The sequence below is a fragment of the Lathyrus oleraceus genome, chromosome 7, assembly GCF_024323335.1.
Source record: "Lathyrus oleraceus cultivar Zhongwan6 chromosome 7, CAAS_Psat_ZW6_1.0, whole genome shotgun sequence".
Classification (NCBI taxonomy): Eukaryota; Viridiplantae; Streptophyta; class Magnoliopsida; order Fabales; family Fabaceae; genus Lathyrus; species Lathyrus oleraceus.
This window is the reverse complement of record NC_066585.1, coordinates 49,827,734-49,846,817: the sequence shown is the minus strand read 5'-3', so window position 1 is coordinate 49,846,817 and position 19,084 is coordinate 49,827,734. Positions and strand designations below refer to the sequence as shown.

The window sequence follows — 19,084 nt, the reverse complement described above, 5'->3', positions numbered from 1 at the left end:
AAATATTTATGGCACTCAGGTTATCACAGTATAATGTCATGACTTCTTGTGTGACATTGTATTCAGACATCATCTGCTTCATCCAGACCAGTTGAGAACAACTACTCCCAGCTGCTATGTATTCAGCTTCAGCAGTGGATAGAGATACACAGTTTTGTTTCTTGCTAAACCATGAAATCAGATTGTTCCCCAAAAAGAAGCATCCCCCAGATGTGTTTTTCCTATCAACATGCTTCTGTATAAACTCTGATCTACACTGACACCATTTTCGTCTTTGGAGATTTTCACATGAGTAGGAGCAGGTGTCCTTTTATGGCTTGCATTTTCCATGCCAAACTTCTTCACAATGTTCTTGGCATACTTGCTTTGAGATAGAAAGATAGAGTATTCCATCTGTTTGACTTGTATCCCAAGAAAGTAGGTCAGTTCTCCAACAAGGCTCATCTCAAACTCAGATTGCATTTGTCTAACAAAATGTTCAACCATCTGTTCTGACATCCCACCAAATACAATGTCATCTACATATATTTGTGCCACCATGAGCTTTCCTCCTTCATTCTTCACAAACAGAGTTTTGTCAATACCTCCTTTCCTGTATCCATTGTCAGTGAGGAACACTGTGAGTCTCTCATACCAAGCCCTGGGAGCTTGCTTCAACCCATAGAGGGCTTTCTTTAATCTGTACACATGTTGTGGAAGATTTGGATCTGTGAATCCTTTAGGCCGCTCAACATATACTTCTTCATTTAAGTAGCCATTCAAGAAGGCACTTTTTACATCCATTTGAAACAGCTTGAATTTCAGAATACATGCCACTCCAAGCAATAGTCTAATGGACTCAAGGTGAGCTACAAGAGAAAATGTTTCATCAAAGTCTACTCCTTCAACTTGAGTATATCCTTGAGCTACTAATCTAGCTTTGTTTTTAGTAACAACCCCTTGTTCATCAGATTTATTCTTATATACCCACTTTATTCCTATGACATTTACTCCTTCAGGTCTAGGAATCAATTCCCATACTTCATTCCTCTTGAATTGGCCTAACTCCTCTTGCATGGCATTGATCCAGAACTCATCAGTCAAGGTTTTCTTGATATTTTTGGGTTCAATCTTTAACACAAAGCAGCCATGTGAGATCACTTCCCTTGATCTAGTAGTGATTCCTTTATCTGGATCTCCTATGATAAGATCTTTGGGATGATCCTTCTGAATTCTGATAGAGGGTCCCTTGTTGATTTTGTCATCTTCAGGTTCAGCTTGAGGAGGTTCTTCTTCCTTATTTTTGTCTGAGAAGTCAGCTGGAGAATCATTCAGAGATGTCTCGATATCGTCTGTGACATCCGTCTGTTGGTCATCAACCACAACATTAATGGATTCCATCAATACATTAGTTCTGGAATTAAAGACCCTGTAAGCTTTGCTGTTTGTTGAATAGCCCAGAAATATTCCTTCATCACTTTTGGGATCCATCTTCCTTCTTTGCTCACGATCAGCCAGGATATATCATTTGCTACCAAATACATGGAAGTATTTGACTGTAGGTTTTCTTCCTTTCCAGACTTCATAAAGGGTTGTGGGAGTCCCTTTCTTTAATGTCACTCTGTTGTGAACATAGTAGGCTGTGTTCATGGCTTCAGCCCAAAAATGATAGGGCAATTTCTTAGCATGAATCATAGCTCTGGCTAATTCTTGAAGAGTCCTATTTTTTCTTTCCACCACACCATTTTGTTGGGGAGTGATGGGAGATGAGAACTCATGATGAATTCCTTCTGAAGAGCAGAATTCAGCAAATTTGCTGTTCTCAAACTCCTTCCCATGATCACTTCTAATTTTGACAACAGGACTTTCTTTTTCCCTTTGAAGTTTCAGACACAGCTCCTTAAAGACTTCAATTACATTATATTTTTCTCTTATAAAATTGATCCAGGTGTATCTGGAGAAATCATCCACCACCACATATGCATATCTCTTCCCACCAAGGCTTTCTACTTGCATGGGTCCCATCAAGTCCATATGAAGGAGTTCCAGGACTTTGGTAGTTGTGTCATGTCTGAGCCTCTGGTGTGACATCCTTGTTTGTTTTCCAATCTGACATTCTCCATAGATTTTTCCCTCATCAATCTTTAAGTTGGGAATTCCTCTAACAGCTTCAACTGATATGATCCTCTTCATACCTTTAAGGTGCAGATGGCCCAATCTTTGATGCCATATCTTCACTTCTTCTTCTTTGGCTAAGGTACACATTGAAGAGTATCCAGTTTCTTGAGAGCTCAACATGTAGCAGTTGTCTTTGGACCTAACTCCCTTCATGATTACTTTATTTTCTTTGTTAGTAATCAGACATTCAGTTCTGGTGAAGTTTACATTCAGACCTTGATCACACAGTTGACTGATGCTTATAAGATTAATAGTTAATCCCTTAACAAGTAGGACATCATCAAGGTCAGGAACTCCAGAGCAATCCAGCCTACCCATTCCCTTGATTTCACCCTTTGCACCATCACCAAAGGTAACATAACTCATGGCATGAGGATGAAGTTCAGTTAGCAGATTTTTGTTCCCAGTCATATGTCTGGAGAAACCACTGTCAAAATACCAATCTTCTTTGGCTGAAACTGTGAGGGAAGTGTGAGCTATTAGACTTGTGACCTTTGTCTTAGGAACCCATTGCTTTTTGTTGACAATCTTGTGATGCTTAAACCTTGACTGGTATTGAGACTTAACAGAGCCAGGATAGCCACATAGCTTATAGAAGAAGGGCTTTAGGTGGCCAAATTTTCCACAGTATTGGCATTTCCATCTTTGATGCTTCCCTTTTTGCTGTTGTGACATCTGATGTGACATCTCAGGTTTACTTTTAACATGGCTGCACTTAGGTTTGGATTTTGGTTTGCAACCAGTGTAACTGCACTCAGCCTTGAATCCAATTCCAGATTTATTTCCTGTTATTTGGCCAGTCTGGAGAATCTTGTCTAAGATGGCAGATCCGTTGTTAAGCATTCTTACATACTTAGTCATCTCATCTAGTTTGGAATTCAAGAATACAACTTCAATCTTAAATTTTGAGATGGTTTCCACAAACTCTTCCTTTTCATTTTCCAGCTGAGTTATCACTTTCTTCTGGCTTTCAACTTGTCTGCACACTCCTGCACTTCTGTGGCATAACTCTTTGTAGGTAGTGGCCAGCTCTTCAAAGGTTCTTTCATCATCAATTGACTCTTCCTCAGACCCCCATCTTCCTGTCAATGCAGTCACATGGTTTGTAGCTTCTTCTGTTTCACTTCCATCAGACCAAGAGGCCACAAGACTCCTCTTTTGTTTCTTGAGGTAGGTCCTACATTCAGTTTTAATATGACCATACCCATTACACTCATAGCACTGAACTTCTTTGGGCTTTTCTTCAGACTTTGTTTTCTTACCAAAGCTGTTGGATTTACTGATGTCAGATGTGATGTTCTTGACATTGCCCTTTGCTCTCACATCTACCTTTTTCATCAGTCTGTTGAACTGTCTTCCCAGCATTGCTATCTCATTTGCCAGGTCTTCATCAATATCTTGACCACCTTCCTCATCTTCCTCTTTAGTGTTTGACATAAATGCTATGCTCTTGGCTTTCTTTTCAACTCCATCACATATTCCCATCTCAAATGTTTGGAGGGATCCAATTAGCTCATCAACTCTCATATTTGAGATGTCTTGAGATTCTTCTATGACTGTTACTTTTATAACAAATCTCTTGGGGAGTGATCTGAGTATTTTTCTTACTAACTTTTCATCTGACATCTTCTCACCCAAAGCTCCAGAGGTATTGGCAATTTCAAGGATACTCATGTAGAATTCATGAATATTTTCATCTTCTTTCATCCTTAAGTTTTCAAACTTGGTGGTGAGGAGCTGTAGTCTAGACATTTTCACTTTAGAGGTGCCTTCATGAGTGGTTTTGAGAATGTCCCAAGCATCTTTAGCTACTTCACAGGTGTTTACTAATCTGAAGATGTTCTTGTCCACTCCATTGAAGATGGCATTCAATGCTTTAGAATTTCCAAGGGCTAGGTCGTCCTCCTCCTTGGACCATTGTTCTTCAGGCTTTTTCTCAGCAGTGGATTCTCCTTTTTTAGTAACTACAGGGTGCACCCAGCCTGTCAACACAGCCTTCCAAGCCTTGTTATCAAGAGATTTTAGAAAGGCTACCATTCGAGGTTTCCAATAGTCATAGTTAGAACCATCCAAAATTGGTGGCCTGTGAACAGATCCTCTATCTCTCTTCATTGTACCAGAAAGTATTGCCCCTAGATCTCACCCAGAACCAGAGCAGAATGCCTGCTCTGATACCAATTGAAATTCTGGTATCATATATAAGATGTCGAAGGTAATGTCACGACACTAATATCTGAGTAATGCAAACAGAATAAAGATAGAGAATAGTAATGCAAGATACACAAGCAATTGTTAACCCAGTTCGGTCCAACGCACCTACATCTGGGGGCTACCAAGCCAGGAAGGAAATTCACTAAAATAGAATTAGTTCAAAGACTCTCCGTACACTTCAACAAGTTACAGTCTTTCTCACCTAATCTCTACCCGTGCAATTTCTACCTAAGCACTCTTAGATATGAGAACCCACTCACTTCCCTACAATCACACCTGTGATCTTAAACAACAATCCCTTGAGAAAAGAAAATACTTTTCAATTACACACTCTTGATTTTACTTCACAATTTCAATCAAGAAGACACACTCTTGATCTTGCTTCACAGCTTTGATCAAGAAGACACACACTCTTTCTTAACAGCTTTAGAGTGACAAATTACAACCACAAATCAGTCCAATTCAATCATCAATGGATGACTTGAATGGCTTACAAGTCTCACGACTAAACAGACACAAACCCTAGCTCTCTCTCTATAGTTCGCTTAGTCTTGGTTGTGTGTACAAACAAGTTTTCTAAGTCCCTTTTTATAGAAGCATCCAGCTGGGCTTGGACATCTTGAAAACCCTAAATCTATTTTCCAATCAAATCTTTTTATAACAACTGGTTAGATCTCCTTGGAAAATAAGTAAATCTGGTTGTAATCCATGATTGAATGCGTCAGCTAATCAGATCTTCAATCATACAAAGATTGTCATTAATTGTACAATCACAAAACACCAGACATTCACACTGAATGTTCTGTGTACAGGATGTCGTGACATCGGGTCTGACATCCTGGAAAAATCCTGCATAATCCAATAATTCCTTTTATAACTTCCAGCAGGTACAACCATATCAGATGCCATGACATTGTGTATGTCATCTGAAACATTCTTGCATGAACATGTCTTTCATTTAAGCTCCAGCAGGTACATCCAATATCAGAAGCCATGGCATTGTATGTGGCATTCTGAAACAATCCTGCATGAACATGTTCTTGAACTCCAACAGGTACATAGGATATCTTATGTTAAGACATCACACATAACATCTTGTGAACATTCTTTGTTTTACCAAAATTGCTGCCAACACTTAGAATCAACAAATTCCTTTTTTGCGATTATCCAAGAAGTCAGGAGTGGTGTGAGACTTTACAAATTTCTCCCAAACATCCTGATCAATAAATGAATACATCATATATGGAAGCTTAGCTTGACCAATTAGATGATTAATATAATCACAAGCAAGTTGCGCCTTAAAGCCCCTCCAACGCTCACCAACATATGTAAGCAATTTTTTCACCATACTATCCTCTGGACTAATAATAAACACCTTATATGTTAATGCAATATAATTGTTATTAATATTAAATAAAAAACTAAACGATCATATATACTTGTAAAATAAATCATAAAATTCAAAATAAATACCGTAATATCAGTCCATATGTTGTTTTCTGATCGTTAACATCATGACAAGTATCTATCAAAATATTCACTTTTCTTTTAACTTGTAATGCAATGTAACCCATAAAATCCTCAGCATGTTCACCATATGCTCTGTCAGTTGCAACATCAACTATAATCGGATAGTGAAGACCGTTTTGGTACGCTTTTTTCACCTTGGTATACATCGTGGGACCTCTAGTTTTGCTTTTACGTTTTGTATTAACAGAGATTGCAGCTGATGTTGTATGGGAGGTGCTTGTCGAATCCGCCATGACTATCTAAATAAAGAAACATACTAACTAACATCATTTAAGTAATAAACAACACATAGAAACATACTAACTAGAAACATTTTAGTGATCAAAATGAAAAAATAAATTATCAAGAGTAACTAAAGCCATTTTAGTGATACTAAAGTCATTTCAGTGATACTGAAGTCATTTCGGTGAAACAAATTCAACTGAAAAATAACTCATAGAAGACATTCGTTCAATAGGTGCCGAAACAAATGATCAAAATGAAAAAACAAATGATCAAGAGAATCTAAAGTAATTTCAATGATACTAAAACCATTTTAGTAATATAAACCTACTGCTGGAAGAAGAACAAACATATCTCAAACGTGATGACTTTTAATGTTCGAGTGTTGATGAACATCACCTACTGTTGAAAGATTTTTTATGAGAGTCTCGATGATAATCGCCTAGGATTTTTGCGAAGAGAATGAAGAAATGAAGTTAGAGCATTGATAGGTAAATGAAAAGTTAAAAGTCTAGTTTTCTAAAGTATTTCATGTAAAAGAAGAATCACACCGATTTTCCATAAAACCAGACACGTATATTTTAATTATATATATATATATATATATATATATATATATATATATATATATATATATATATATATATATATATATATATATATACCATACCTCCATATTCTGGGAATAAATTTAAAATATCTATCAGGTGAATTTCTGAGAAAAACGAATGGATTTGAATATATAAAATAAAAAATAAAAAACCGATTTTGAAAAAATTAATGCAAAAAAAAAATACCTCTCAATTGGACCATGTAACCCAGGTTAATACTAACAAAAAATGAAAGAAAAAAAAATTAACAAAGAAAACAAAGGAAGCTAGAAAGGATCCAACTAAGAAATACTAATTAAATGATTTAAAAAAATATAAAATACAGTAACCGAGATTCAAAGTAAATTCCGTTATAGCCATATTCCTTTAGTTTTTTAAGAAAATCGAGAAAATAAGTTATATATATATATATATATATATATATATATATATATATATATATATATATATATATATATATATATATATATATATATATATATATATATATATATATATATATATATATATATATATATATATATATATATATATATATATATATATATATATATATATATGAGAAAATGGATGATCCACTGACACTGTAAATTTATTTTACACTGTCAATCAATGACGACCTTGCATCCTGCCAAGTCAGACTAAATTTTTTAAAATATGTGTATGACATGGTAAAATGATATATTCTTATTGGATGATAGTGTAAAACCTTTTTAAACTGTCAGAGCATCACCATTAAACCATATATATATATATATATATATATATATATATATATATATATATATATATATATATATATATATATATATATATATATATATATATATATATATATATATATATATATATATAAATCAGGATCAAATGACACAAATGTGTCAAACTTAGTAACATGACACATTCGATAAATATTCACCCTATTTCCGTATAATAAAATACGTCATTGAATTGAAAGTTATTATCATATATATCACGCCTATAAAATTTCGTATCAATAAAAAATCATTTGATATGTTAAAGAGAATGATAAAAATTAATAGTTTTCATGAAGTTTTGTAAGACGCTAGTTTTTATGTATCTCGTTGACATGTCAAATGATTTCCGATTGATATTAAACTTAGACATGATCTAAATGAAAATAACTTCAATCGAACGATGAATTTTGTTATATAAATATGCGGTAAAGAGTTATCAGAGGTGTCATGTTACTAAGTTTGACACCTTAGTGTCATTTGATCCTAACCATATATATATATATATATATATATATATATATATATATATATATATATATATATATATATATATATATATATATAAAACATGGCGCTCCCAAAATTATCCTCTCTGTTTTTGATGGTTCGAGGTGAAAACTTCGTCATAAAATATCTTATTTGTAGTAGTGAAATATGCTTGACAACTCAAAATCAAAACACCATATTGATAGTGGCAATTTAAATCATATGAATGAAGAAATGAATATGTTCTCTTGTTTCACCCCTACAAGAATAAAAGTTTCTTCTTATAACAACAACCAAGGTAAATTATTGGTTTAAGAACTATTGGTAAGATCCCCAATCCTATTGTTGAAATATTTTAAGAATTACATGTTTATTGTATAATTTACTTAAAATTAAGTAAGTTATGTGACAAAGGTAATAAGTATTGTCTAAGTTCTATGATATGCATGGTCTTTAAAAAATTATGAAATTTATCTTTTTTTAAAAACTTATTTTCGAAAAGACAATGAATATAAAAGAATTCATACATGTTATCTCTGTTTATCTAACCCACTTGTAGTAGAGGTAGAATTATTTGTCTTTGCAAGTATTCTCAACAACACTTCTCTAGAAAATCAAGATTAAGAAATGGGTCAAGATCAAAGTAAATAAAGATCAAGAAAAAGATCAAGAATATTATTTGGGATATTTATAGGGGAGTCACGACTCGACACTCACTTATAAAGGTGTGTAACTTTTTGGCTCTTTGTTTCCAAAACTGAGCCAAAGGAAATTGATGAATCTCTCATTGATATATTGTAATCCAAGATGAGAAACAATGTTCGGGAACCTATTCGCAAACCTTAATCTAATGTAGTGATTATATCCAAATGAGTCTTTCACAACAAACTTGAGTAAAATTTATTAAAAGCAAGACTCGTTGCTAAAGAGTACACTCAATAGAGGTATGAGTTTCTATGAAACCTATGTCACTGTATCTAGATCATATGCCATAAGGATGCTTTTAGCTTTCTCATTCATTTTTAATTTCAAAACTCTTCCAAATGGATGTAATTAGAAAGTTCATGAAATACTACATCCAAGACGAAGTGTATGTTGATCAACCTATCAGTTTTCTGAACTCTTTTTTTCTAATCACATTTTCAAAACTGAAAAAGGCTCTCTACGGTCTAAAACAAGCTCCTAGAGCCCGATATGATCGTCTGAGCAAGTTTCTGCTTGAAAACAATTTTCAGAGAATGAAGGTTGATACAACTCCTTAAAACCAATCAATTCTACTAATAAATTCTTGTGGAATGAGTTTTCTGATATAATGCACAATGTCTATGATGGGCGGGGGGGGGGGGGGGGGGGGGGGGGGGGGGGGGGGGGAAGGATTTCTTAATCATAAATCTAAAGTTATAGAGAAACCAATATGAAGAAGGAATTCTTCGCAACACCAAAAGGAAATTTGTCAAATTAGAAAAAATTGTCGAAAGATTTTTTAAGGAGAAATAATTTCATGTCTGAAGAAAGTAACTCAGTAAGAAGGATATAGATTCCAAAAATTCATCTCGATTTAGAGAGCTTCAAAGAAAATTGATTTTGTTTCAAAAAAGAGTCAAGCAAACAAAAGTCCTCTAAAGCTCACCTACTAGTTGGTAAAAGGTAAATCACTTGGTAGAGAATAATCTTGAAAAACTCCAGTTATTCTTCTAACAAATGTTAAATTATCGCATCTTCATTATGAATACTTTTCTACTATTTTCTTGTTTAAGTATGTGCCCAAGAGAAAAGGAATTGTATAAAGGAAATTGGCCAAAAGTTCTTATCAGACCAACTTCAAAAGTAGACCAACTTCAAAAGGTGGGACTATTTTCAGTAGTCACAAGCCATCATAAGGTTATGAGTTCGAGGATTTTTAATCTCTAAAAAGGTTATGTTATACTTGGATCTAGTACAATAAGCTTGAGATCTTCCATTTAAAATCTCGTTCTTGGTTCTTGATCATAGCCTATGAAAAACTCTATTTTGGTTTGAGGGATCAACATGTTAAAATATCTCAGTTGATTATAAAAAGGTTCGTGGGCATAATCTGTTAAAAAATTCAAAGATATTATTTTAGTGAAACTCTTAAGACGAATTTCTTGAGGAGAGGAGTATGCCAAGAGATCAACTGAACATCTATAAATTATGGTGCAATTTCTCTAAATACACACATACTCTCTCTCTCTCTCTCTCTCTCTCTCTCTCTCTCTCTCTCTCTCTCTCTCTCTCTCTCTCTCTCTCTCTCTCTCTCTCTCTCTCTCTCTCTCTCTCTCTCTCTCTCTCTCTCTCTCTCTCTCTCTCTCTCTCTCTCTCTCTATATATATATATATATATATATATATATATATATATATATATATATATATATATATATATATATATATATATTACTTAGAGTCACTTATTCAACATATTATGGTTGTGAGATCCCATTAATTGCTTAACAAGGAACCAAATAAAAAAAAGCAAAAATTGATTTTACAAACAAAAGCAACAAGAAATCGATTTTGTAATAAGAAATTACAAAAGAACAAGATGAATCTCAACGGAATAATAAAAGTAGATCGAATTGAAATCTTTTTAAGATAAAAAAAAATAAAAACCTCTATATACCATAATATAAACATAACAATTGAATTTAATAGATTGAAAGGAACCTTTACAAATGCTACTTATTGGTGAAGTAGGTTCCATATTCTACAAGTTATGAATGGATACAATGGATTATGATCAGTAACTAACTTCTAACTACCACTTTCATAAAGAGAAGTTCACATAATAAGAAACTAACTAACTTACTATATTAGGAAAGTTTAGTTTTGGTCTAACTTGTAACTTCTTTTCTTTTTCATTATGTGATACATGTCGTAGATATAACCTTCTCCATGTTTGCGGCTAGAAGTTCTATTAGAAACATACCTCATCTTAGTCACATTATCAAGGTAACATGTGTTTCAGCCAATCCCAAGAAACCATTTAATTATAGACATATCTCTACGCATGACAATAGGATTGATCGGAGACGAGTTTTACCACTTCAAATTTAAATCTAAATCTGAATCTCTAAAGATAGTCTAATTTTTAACGGAGATAAATAATTAAAACTTAAACCTACTCTTAAAAATGGATTCAGATATCTTCACTCAACCACCATTCATTTATTAAAAATAATTATTTTAATAGAAATATCAAATTTCATTTAAGTGAACGGAATTCCAAATTTCCATTAAAAAGAATGAAATGACATAAAAAAATACAAGAATTTAACTACTCATGAAACAAAACTTCACACAGTGTTAATGCAAAGCATTATACAATTTCACATTAGGAAAAAAAAAACAAATATAAATGACAAAAGAAAAACACAGAGAATCTAAGTTAGTAATAACCAGCTTCAACCATTGAAGTAGCTTAATTAATTACCAACATTCATACAGATTAATTTCCACACGAAGCCTAAAATAAACTTCACCTTCAAAAGCATCTGTTGAAAGAGTAGCCACACCCCTAGTCATGAAAAAATCACCAGTCCCACCAATTACCGAAATGTCCCTAGTCTTATTCATCAAAGGGTCAGCACCAGCAAAATTTATGGTACCCTTATGGATCGTGGAGTTAAAGACAAACGAAAAAGCAAACCAAGAAGTGAAGATTTCTTTCCTATCGTAAATGTAAAATCCTTGAGCACGACCAACTGGGTGAGAGTGTAAATTGTTGTCCAATGTTATTGGGTCATCGAAAACAACTACGTCACCAAAGTGGTTTTGGTTTGCTAAGGTTGTTGTGTTGCCCCATGGTGGTGTTCCTACGATTGCTGACGTGGCGTTTTTGGAGTTGTGACCGTTGAAAAGGATGTCGTGGAAGTAGAATGTTAGTGTTTTGCAGGGTTTGTGGATTTGTGTTCTTTTTCTTGATTTGGTTGGAGTGGGAGAGGAATGTGGTATGGAGATTAGGAGGAAGAAGATGAGAGATGAAATGAGCTTCATTGGTTTGATTTTTTTTAATGTTTGGTTACTAGTTGGTGGTTTGATGTAATTGTGTGGAAGATTTTGGGTTCATGAAGTTGGTATTTATAAGTGGTGTACACCAAATCCATCCAGTGTTTTGCATTAAATAAATTTTGTTTTGAATCACTCATAAAGTCGAAGACAGAAAGTTCTAAGGACATATATCTCGAACGAAAGATAAAAAATATAGACATTTGTTTTATGTTAAAATAGACGATCATATCATCCAACATATCAACAACGTCTGATCTAATATGACGATTATTCGAAAAACATGTTTTATTACACATGAATAATTTTAATTATTTTTAGTATATAAAGATAAAACACGTCATTTCAATTGTAAAAATTCATTTTCTTTATTCCATTACTTCTCATTCTCTCACTTATTTGAATATTGCAGTCTTGACCGTTTTATTGAACATTTTGGTTATTTAAAAAATTGATCACTCAAAATTTTTTACATTAAATATGTTCAGGGTTGGATTCGAGCCAAAAGCTTATAGTTAAACTAAAAGATATTTACTATTTCATCCAAATATTTTGTGTTTATTGCTCTTTTTTTTTAATGTGTAATTATTTTTAAGTTTAAATGAGATTCACTTTAAAAGTGAGAATGCCTTTTTATGTTTGAGGTAAGCTTGTCTTTAAAGGTATGGTAATGATGATAATCCAAGAATGGAATTACATTGCAAAACAGCTTATTTTAGTTTAGCTTTGCCTCTACGATTAGCCAACTAATTGGACGCACATGACTAAATGTTCTACAGCAAATATATGATTCATTTCTAAGTCTCAATTTTCTGAATAAAAATATAGTAAGTGACTTTTGAAAAACAATAATTATTGAGAGTGGCTTTTTAAGTTAATGTTTTTGTTGAGATCTGAAAATGATTGTTCTTTTTTTCCACTTGACGGACTGAAAATGAATGCTTTCACAAGTAACTTATGTGTCATATCTAATGTGTAAATGAGTGGTTTTTATTTTCATAATATTTGTAATGTATTATATCCTCCACATTATAAATCTATTAGTTTTTAGTCATACATTGAACGAATGATCTATTTAAAGATCTTAATATATGAATTAATTTTTAAATATATAAACTTGAGTCTTAAGCTACCAAACATTTTAAAATAAGAATGTTATTTTGACACTAAATTTTACACACACACTGTATTTATTGTTCATAAATAAGATCGATAATATTTTTTTAAAATAAATAAAAAAGAATATTTTTGTTTTTAAAATTATTTTGATAACACAAATATAAAATTTATTATTAATTAATTTTATTATTGTATTAACCATAAAAATATATATTATTAATCAAATATTTTACTTATAATTTATTAATTAATTTTATTACTTTATTAATCAAGAAAATACATAATCTTAATCAAGTTTTGACATTAAATTATAAAATATAATAAGTTTTTGCTTATACTCCATTAATTATTTCTGATATTAAATTATGAAATATACTATGAAATATAATCAATAAATTTGGTTAATGGAATGTAACGATTAATTATTATATTTTATATTTTAATATTAAGATTTAATTAATGTTATATTTTTTATTAATTAATTAAGTAATAAACTTGATTTATGAATGGTAAGTAAAATATATTATTAATAACATATATTTTTATATTTTTATTATTAATGGAATAATAAAATTTGTTAATAAAAAAATTTATACTTGTGTTATAAAAAATAATTTTAAGAACAAATATTTTTTTATTAATATATTTTTTATTTAAAAATAAATAAATACAGCTTATTATATTATAACAGTGAATAAAAAATAGGTGTAAAATTTGATGCGAAAATACCATTTCTCTTTTGAAATATCTATTTTGCTCCTTCTCTTTCCATCTCAACCACATGTGTTGTAATTATATATAAATATTATTAAATCATATTCAGGTGAGGTATACTGTGTTGAGGTGGTTTGGTTGAGAGTTAGTTCTTTCTGATAATTTTTTTCATTTTTTGAAGTGGTTAGTTCCCTTGGGGCTATATCTAAAGCTAGCTCTATATGACATTATGTGATATGAGTTTTAAAGAAATTTTGAAAGATGTCTATTTCTTAGGCTTTACAATAATATTGAAGGAAATGGTGCAGAGTAATCTTTTGTATTGGAAATGTTCTTTTAATAAGCTTTCCCTTGCTTCTTGGATTGACTGACAAATCCTTTTATGTGCTTGAACTGTTAGTGGTGTGCTTGAACTGTTACTGGTGTTTCTAATGCATTGTTTTAGTGTTATGTGGTTTGTGGATATTCGAGTTTGGTTTTTCTTTGCCTTTTTTATGGCTCTCTGTTATTGTGTTGTCATTGGGTCCTCAACACTGATAACACTGAAATTACGTATTTTCGACTCCGATTTCACATGCATTCTAGTTGTTTTATTGTCATTTTGTTGTGTTATTTCTATGTTTTCCTTTGTTTTCAGGTTTTTACTCTAATCGGAGCCCCGATCGAGAAAATGAGTGAAAAAGGGCTAAAAACCCTAAAATTCAGCATTTTGTTCTTGTGGCCTACCCCATGGCTGGCGCCATAGACCCTGCCATGACGTCTCAAATTCAACTTCCATCAACTCCCACGTTTTCCCACTACTTCCACTAAGGCGCCCCATATTGTGCTTGTGGCGGGCGCCACAAGAGGAAAAACGGTTCCCTCCTATTTTCAAGTTGAAGGGCATCCAAGTCATTTCCATCTTTTTACTTGCTTATAAATAGAAACGTGAATTCACTTTTACAATGATCCAAACTTAGAACAGAGGCAAACTCAGAAGCAAATTTGTTTCACTTAGGCATATATTCAGTATTTTATAGTGGTAATCGCTTCGCATTGGAGTGTTACCACAATTGTGTAATCAAGTCTGTGATAGAGTTTGTAATCGAGTTTGGAGCACTTTGGAAGGAAGTTAATCCTGCCGCCATTTTCATTTCCGTATTGCAATTTACTCACCCCTCCGATTGGAGCAGGTTTTTATTACTTGTCTTTATCTTATTTATTTCCCGCACTCGCTTTACTTTGTTTATTTCTCGCACTCGCTTTAAATTATTTATTTCCCGCACTCGCTTTAAATTATTTACTTCCCGCACTCGCACTACTTTTATTTACTTTCCACACTCGCACTACTTTTATTTAAATTAATGCACTTTTACTTTATCATGTCTAACTAAATCTATAAGGTTAGAATGTGAGGATCGTAATTGAACCGATAATCCGTACAATTGTTCGTAGAAACACTTAAGGGCTATTTTAACTTTCAACTTAAGTTTTCCCGCACTTCAATTCCGTTGGGTAAGATCGAAAGTCGTCCAACGTCTATTTAAACTTAATTGTTTTTAACTATTTCAAAAACAACGAAAGCGCTTTGTTTAGTTCATTAGGAGTTTTTAACATTAAGAAGAAAAGAGATTTTAAAACTATTTTCGGACGCGTTTATAAGTTTAGAGTCCGGTTCGTAAGAACCTCTTTTGGTTAAGAAATCCAGGTTATAATACTTTTCAACCTAGTCAAGATACTATATTTCTTAAAAATAGGTTTACTACTCTAACGCAATGCGCGCCTTTTTATAAGTGACAATAAGAGGGTTCGATTAGGGAGTACAACTCGGTTCTGAATACGCGAAAGCGACAGTTCCCGTTAAATTAGTTCTTTTCAAAGTAGGAAACACTGCCCATAAGTAGCTCTATTAGCAAGTACTTGGATTATCAATTAATTATGTGAATTACATTCGACCCTGTCTTTATTAATTAATCTTTATTTCACACTTTAATTTTCAGTGCACACTCTGAAAACACCTATTTCAATTACCTTTGATAAACACCATAACAATAGATAACGATAGCTTGACACTTGGTCTCTGTGGATTCGATAATCTTTTATATTACTCTGACGTGTTCATATACTTGCGAAAAGCACGCATCAAGTTTTTGGCGCCGTTGTCGGGGACCAATTTCGTCAAATTTCATTTTCCTGTTGTTATATCGTTTAGACTTAGGTTATTTCCCGCCGGTCAATGCGAAGAACTCACAGCACCGGAAGTTTAAATTTAGTAAACCCTCTGGCGGAACCTGAACGTTACGCTCGCGCACGTTTTTTCTTTCATAGAATTAAGAGAGCTATGGCCGAAGATCAAAACCAAAGACCTCTTAAGGACTTCGCTCAACCATCTAATGAAGAACCTAGTTCTAGTATAGTAAACCCAACAATCCCAGCTAATAATTTCGAACTTAAACCATCCATGTTGCAACTAGTGCAACAAAGACAATTCGCGGGTCTCGCTACCGAGAACCCAAACCAACATTTGAAAATATCTCTTCAATTAGCAGATACTTTTAAAACCAATGGAGCTTCTCCTGAGGCAATACATTTAAGATTATTTCCTTTTTCCCTCAGAGATAAAGCCCTATCATGGTTAGATTCCCTTCCACCCAATTCCATTACGACTTGGGATAACCTTAGAAGAGTTTTTCTTGCTAGATATTTCCCCCCGAGTAAGACCGCCGTTCTTCGAAACCATATAACTAGATTTACCCAAAACCAAGGAGAATCGCTGTTCGAAGCTTGGGAGAGATATAAAGAGTTGTTACGAGCATGCCCACATCATGGTTTAGAAAATTGGTTAATCATTAAAACCTTCTATAATGGACTTCATTACAACACAAAGATGACCATCGACGTTGCCGCAGGCAGTGCTCTGATGAACAAACCTTATCCTGAAGCTAGTGCCCTCATCGAAGATATGGCTCAAAACCATCAATCATGGGGAGTCGAACGAGCGACAGTTGAGAAGAAGGAAGCCCAAGGAGGAGTGCATGAACTAAGCTCTATAGACATGATGCAAGCTAAAATGGACGCATTAGCCCTCAAAGTCGAGCATATGTGCATAAACCCGAATACTGTAGCCGCAGTTTCGTCGGATTGTGAGATATGTGGAACCAAAGGACACCAATCTGCAGAATGCAGTCTATTAAACGAAACCCACTATGAGCAAGTGAACTACACCCAAGGGAACCCATACTCAAATACCTATAACCCTGGATGGAGGAATCACCCGAACTTCTCCTATAAAAATAATAACCCTATTCAAAATAATGCACCTCTGAGACCTAGTTATCAAGCCCCTAGATCAAATCAACCTATGCCACCAAAGCCGAGCCTTGAGAAAATAATGGAAAATTTTATCACCGCTCAAACCCAACAAAACAAGGAGTTCATGAACCAAAACATTCATGTTAACGAATTGATTACTCAGTTAGGAACCAAGATTGACCAAATAGTTACTCATACCAAGATGCTTGAAACCCAGATCTCTCAGGTAGCTTTAAACCAAGCCCCTCAGACTACACCTGGAGGACAATTCCCTGGACAACCCCTCAATAAAATCCGAGAGGACAAGCCAATGCCATTACTCTACGAAGTGGGAGCGCTTATGATGAGCCACCAAACCCAAGATTGAGTGAACCCGAAACTTCTAAGGAATGTACCAAACCCCCGGACAAAGTAAAGGAACCAGAGGAATCTGAAAACCAGGAAGGTCGAGAGAAAGGAGAAGAACCTAAAGATAAAATTTACGTACCGCCCCCACCATATAAACCACCTATACCATATCCGCAAAGACTCAAACAAACCCAAACCAATAAACAGTATCAAAAATTTATTAAAGTTATAGAAAAACTTCATGTAGAAATCCCTTTCATAGAAGCCATCACCCAAATACCTTCTTATGCAAAGTTTCTGAAAGATGTAACACCCTTCTAAATACCCCAAATATTTAATAATAACAACAACAATTAAATCATACATATCAGAGTAATCATACATCTCAAGGGTGTCACATAACCACTTCTTCACAAAAGTCAACGTAAAATCAGTCATGCTCAATTTTATTCAACATAAATCTTCTTTAACAAGACGCAGCGGATAAATATTTCAACATCTGTAATTCATCAAAATTAACATTTATTCAACAATTCAAACATCCCGTCCCGATGTTACATCTATCAGAGCATGACCCTCTAACCACACTAGACTTCAAGCACTAGCTTCTATTCGACTCACTGCTCGCTACCTGAAAAATATAACTGTAAGGGTGAGTTCCTCAATCGATATAACAAATATTATAAATCATCATGTTATGTTAAGTGACTTTACACGTTAATCACCCACATCATATCATACATTTAGTAACGGCATAATCAACTCAATCACAACGTAAATACAACTCAACAACAACATACAATGCAACTCAATAACAACATAAAAGGCAACTCAATAACAACATAAAATGCAACTCAATGAGACTCGACTCTTCATGCATGTGGTACCATTTGGAGTAAAACTCCCAACTTAAAATCATTGCCAGTTTAGTGGGCATCAAGGCATAAGCCTTCAACTTTCAACTTAAAAATTTGCCAATCCAGGCCAACGTGGTGTGAGCAAAAGCCCCATAATTTTGCCAATCCAGGCCAACGTGGTGTGAGCAAAAGCCCCGACTCTATGCATATGAATGTGTATGGCATGTACGACTTGCAACTTCAACAACATAATAACAACAGCAACACAACAGCTTTTTCAACAAAACAACTTAAAATCAACGTTGGCTCATCAGCCTACAACTTAGTATTTTCAACAGAACAACTTATATTCAACTTTGGCTCATCAGCCTACAACTTAATGTTTTCCACAAAACAACTTATCAACATATTTGCATCAATATTTCACAACATAAACTCAATAATTTCGTTCATCACAATTTACTATGATAGGCTAGCTACCAATTGCATTGACAACATAAAAATCAACTATTTTTCTTTACTGTAACAGTGTTAACCGGTTAACGCTATAGGTTAACCGGTTAACGCAGGAAAAATGACACTTCCAGGCAAAACGCAACAGTGTTAACCGGTTAACGCTATAGGTTAACCGGTTAACGCAGGCAAAACTCAACATTTTCACAAATTTTAACAGTGTTAACCGGTTAACACCCTGGGTTAACCGGTTAACGCAGGCGAAACAGCAGTTCCTGCGCTAACACAAGGCAGAATGCAGA

General features: G+C 33.7%; 1 protein-coding gene and 1 non-coding gene across 2 annotated transcripts; both read right to left on the bottom strand.

The window, feature by feature from the left end:
* Positions 1-11,206: 11,206 nt before the first annotated feature.
* LOC127106433 (disease resistance response protein 206-like) lies at positions 11,207-12,056 on the bottom strand. Its single transcript, XM_051043723.1, has one exon. It carries the CDS (start codon positions 11,986-11,988, stop codon positions 11,422-11,424), a length of 567 nt encoding a protein of 188 aa, XP_050899680.1. The 5' UTR covers positions 11,989-12,056; the 3' UTR covers positions 11,207-11,421.
* A 4,481-nt stretch (positions 12,057-16,537) lies between these two features.
* Positions 16,538-16,644, bottom strand: LOC127108759 (small nucleolar RNA R71). The gene has a single exon (XR_007796272.1). It is a non-coding gene; the product is annotated as a small nucleolar RNA R71 (small nucleolar RNA).
* Positions 16,645-19,084: the final 2,440 nt, after the last annotated feature.

Excerpts from the sequence above, each read along its gene's own strand:
- LOC127106433 (XM_051043723.1), bottom strand. The coding sequence starts at position 11,988 with ATGAAGCTCATTTCATCTCTCATCTTCTTCCTCCTAATCTCCATACCA.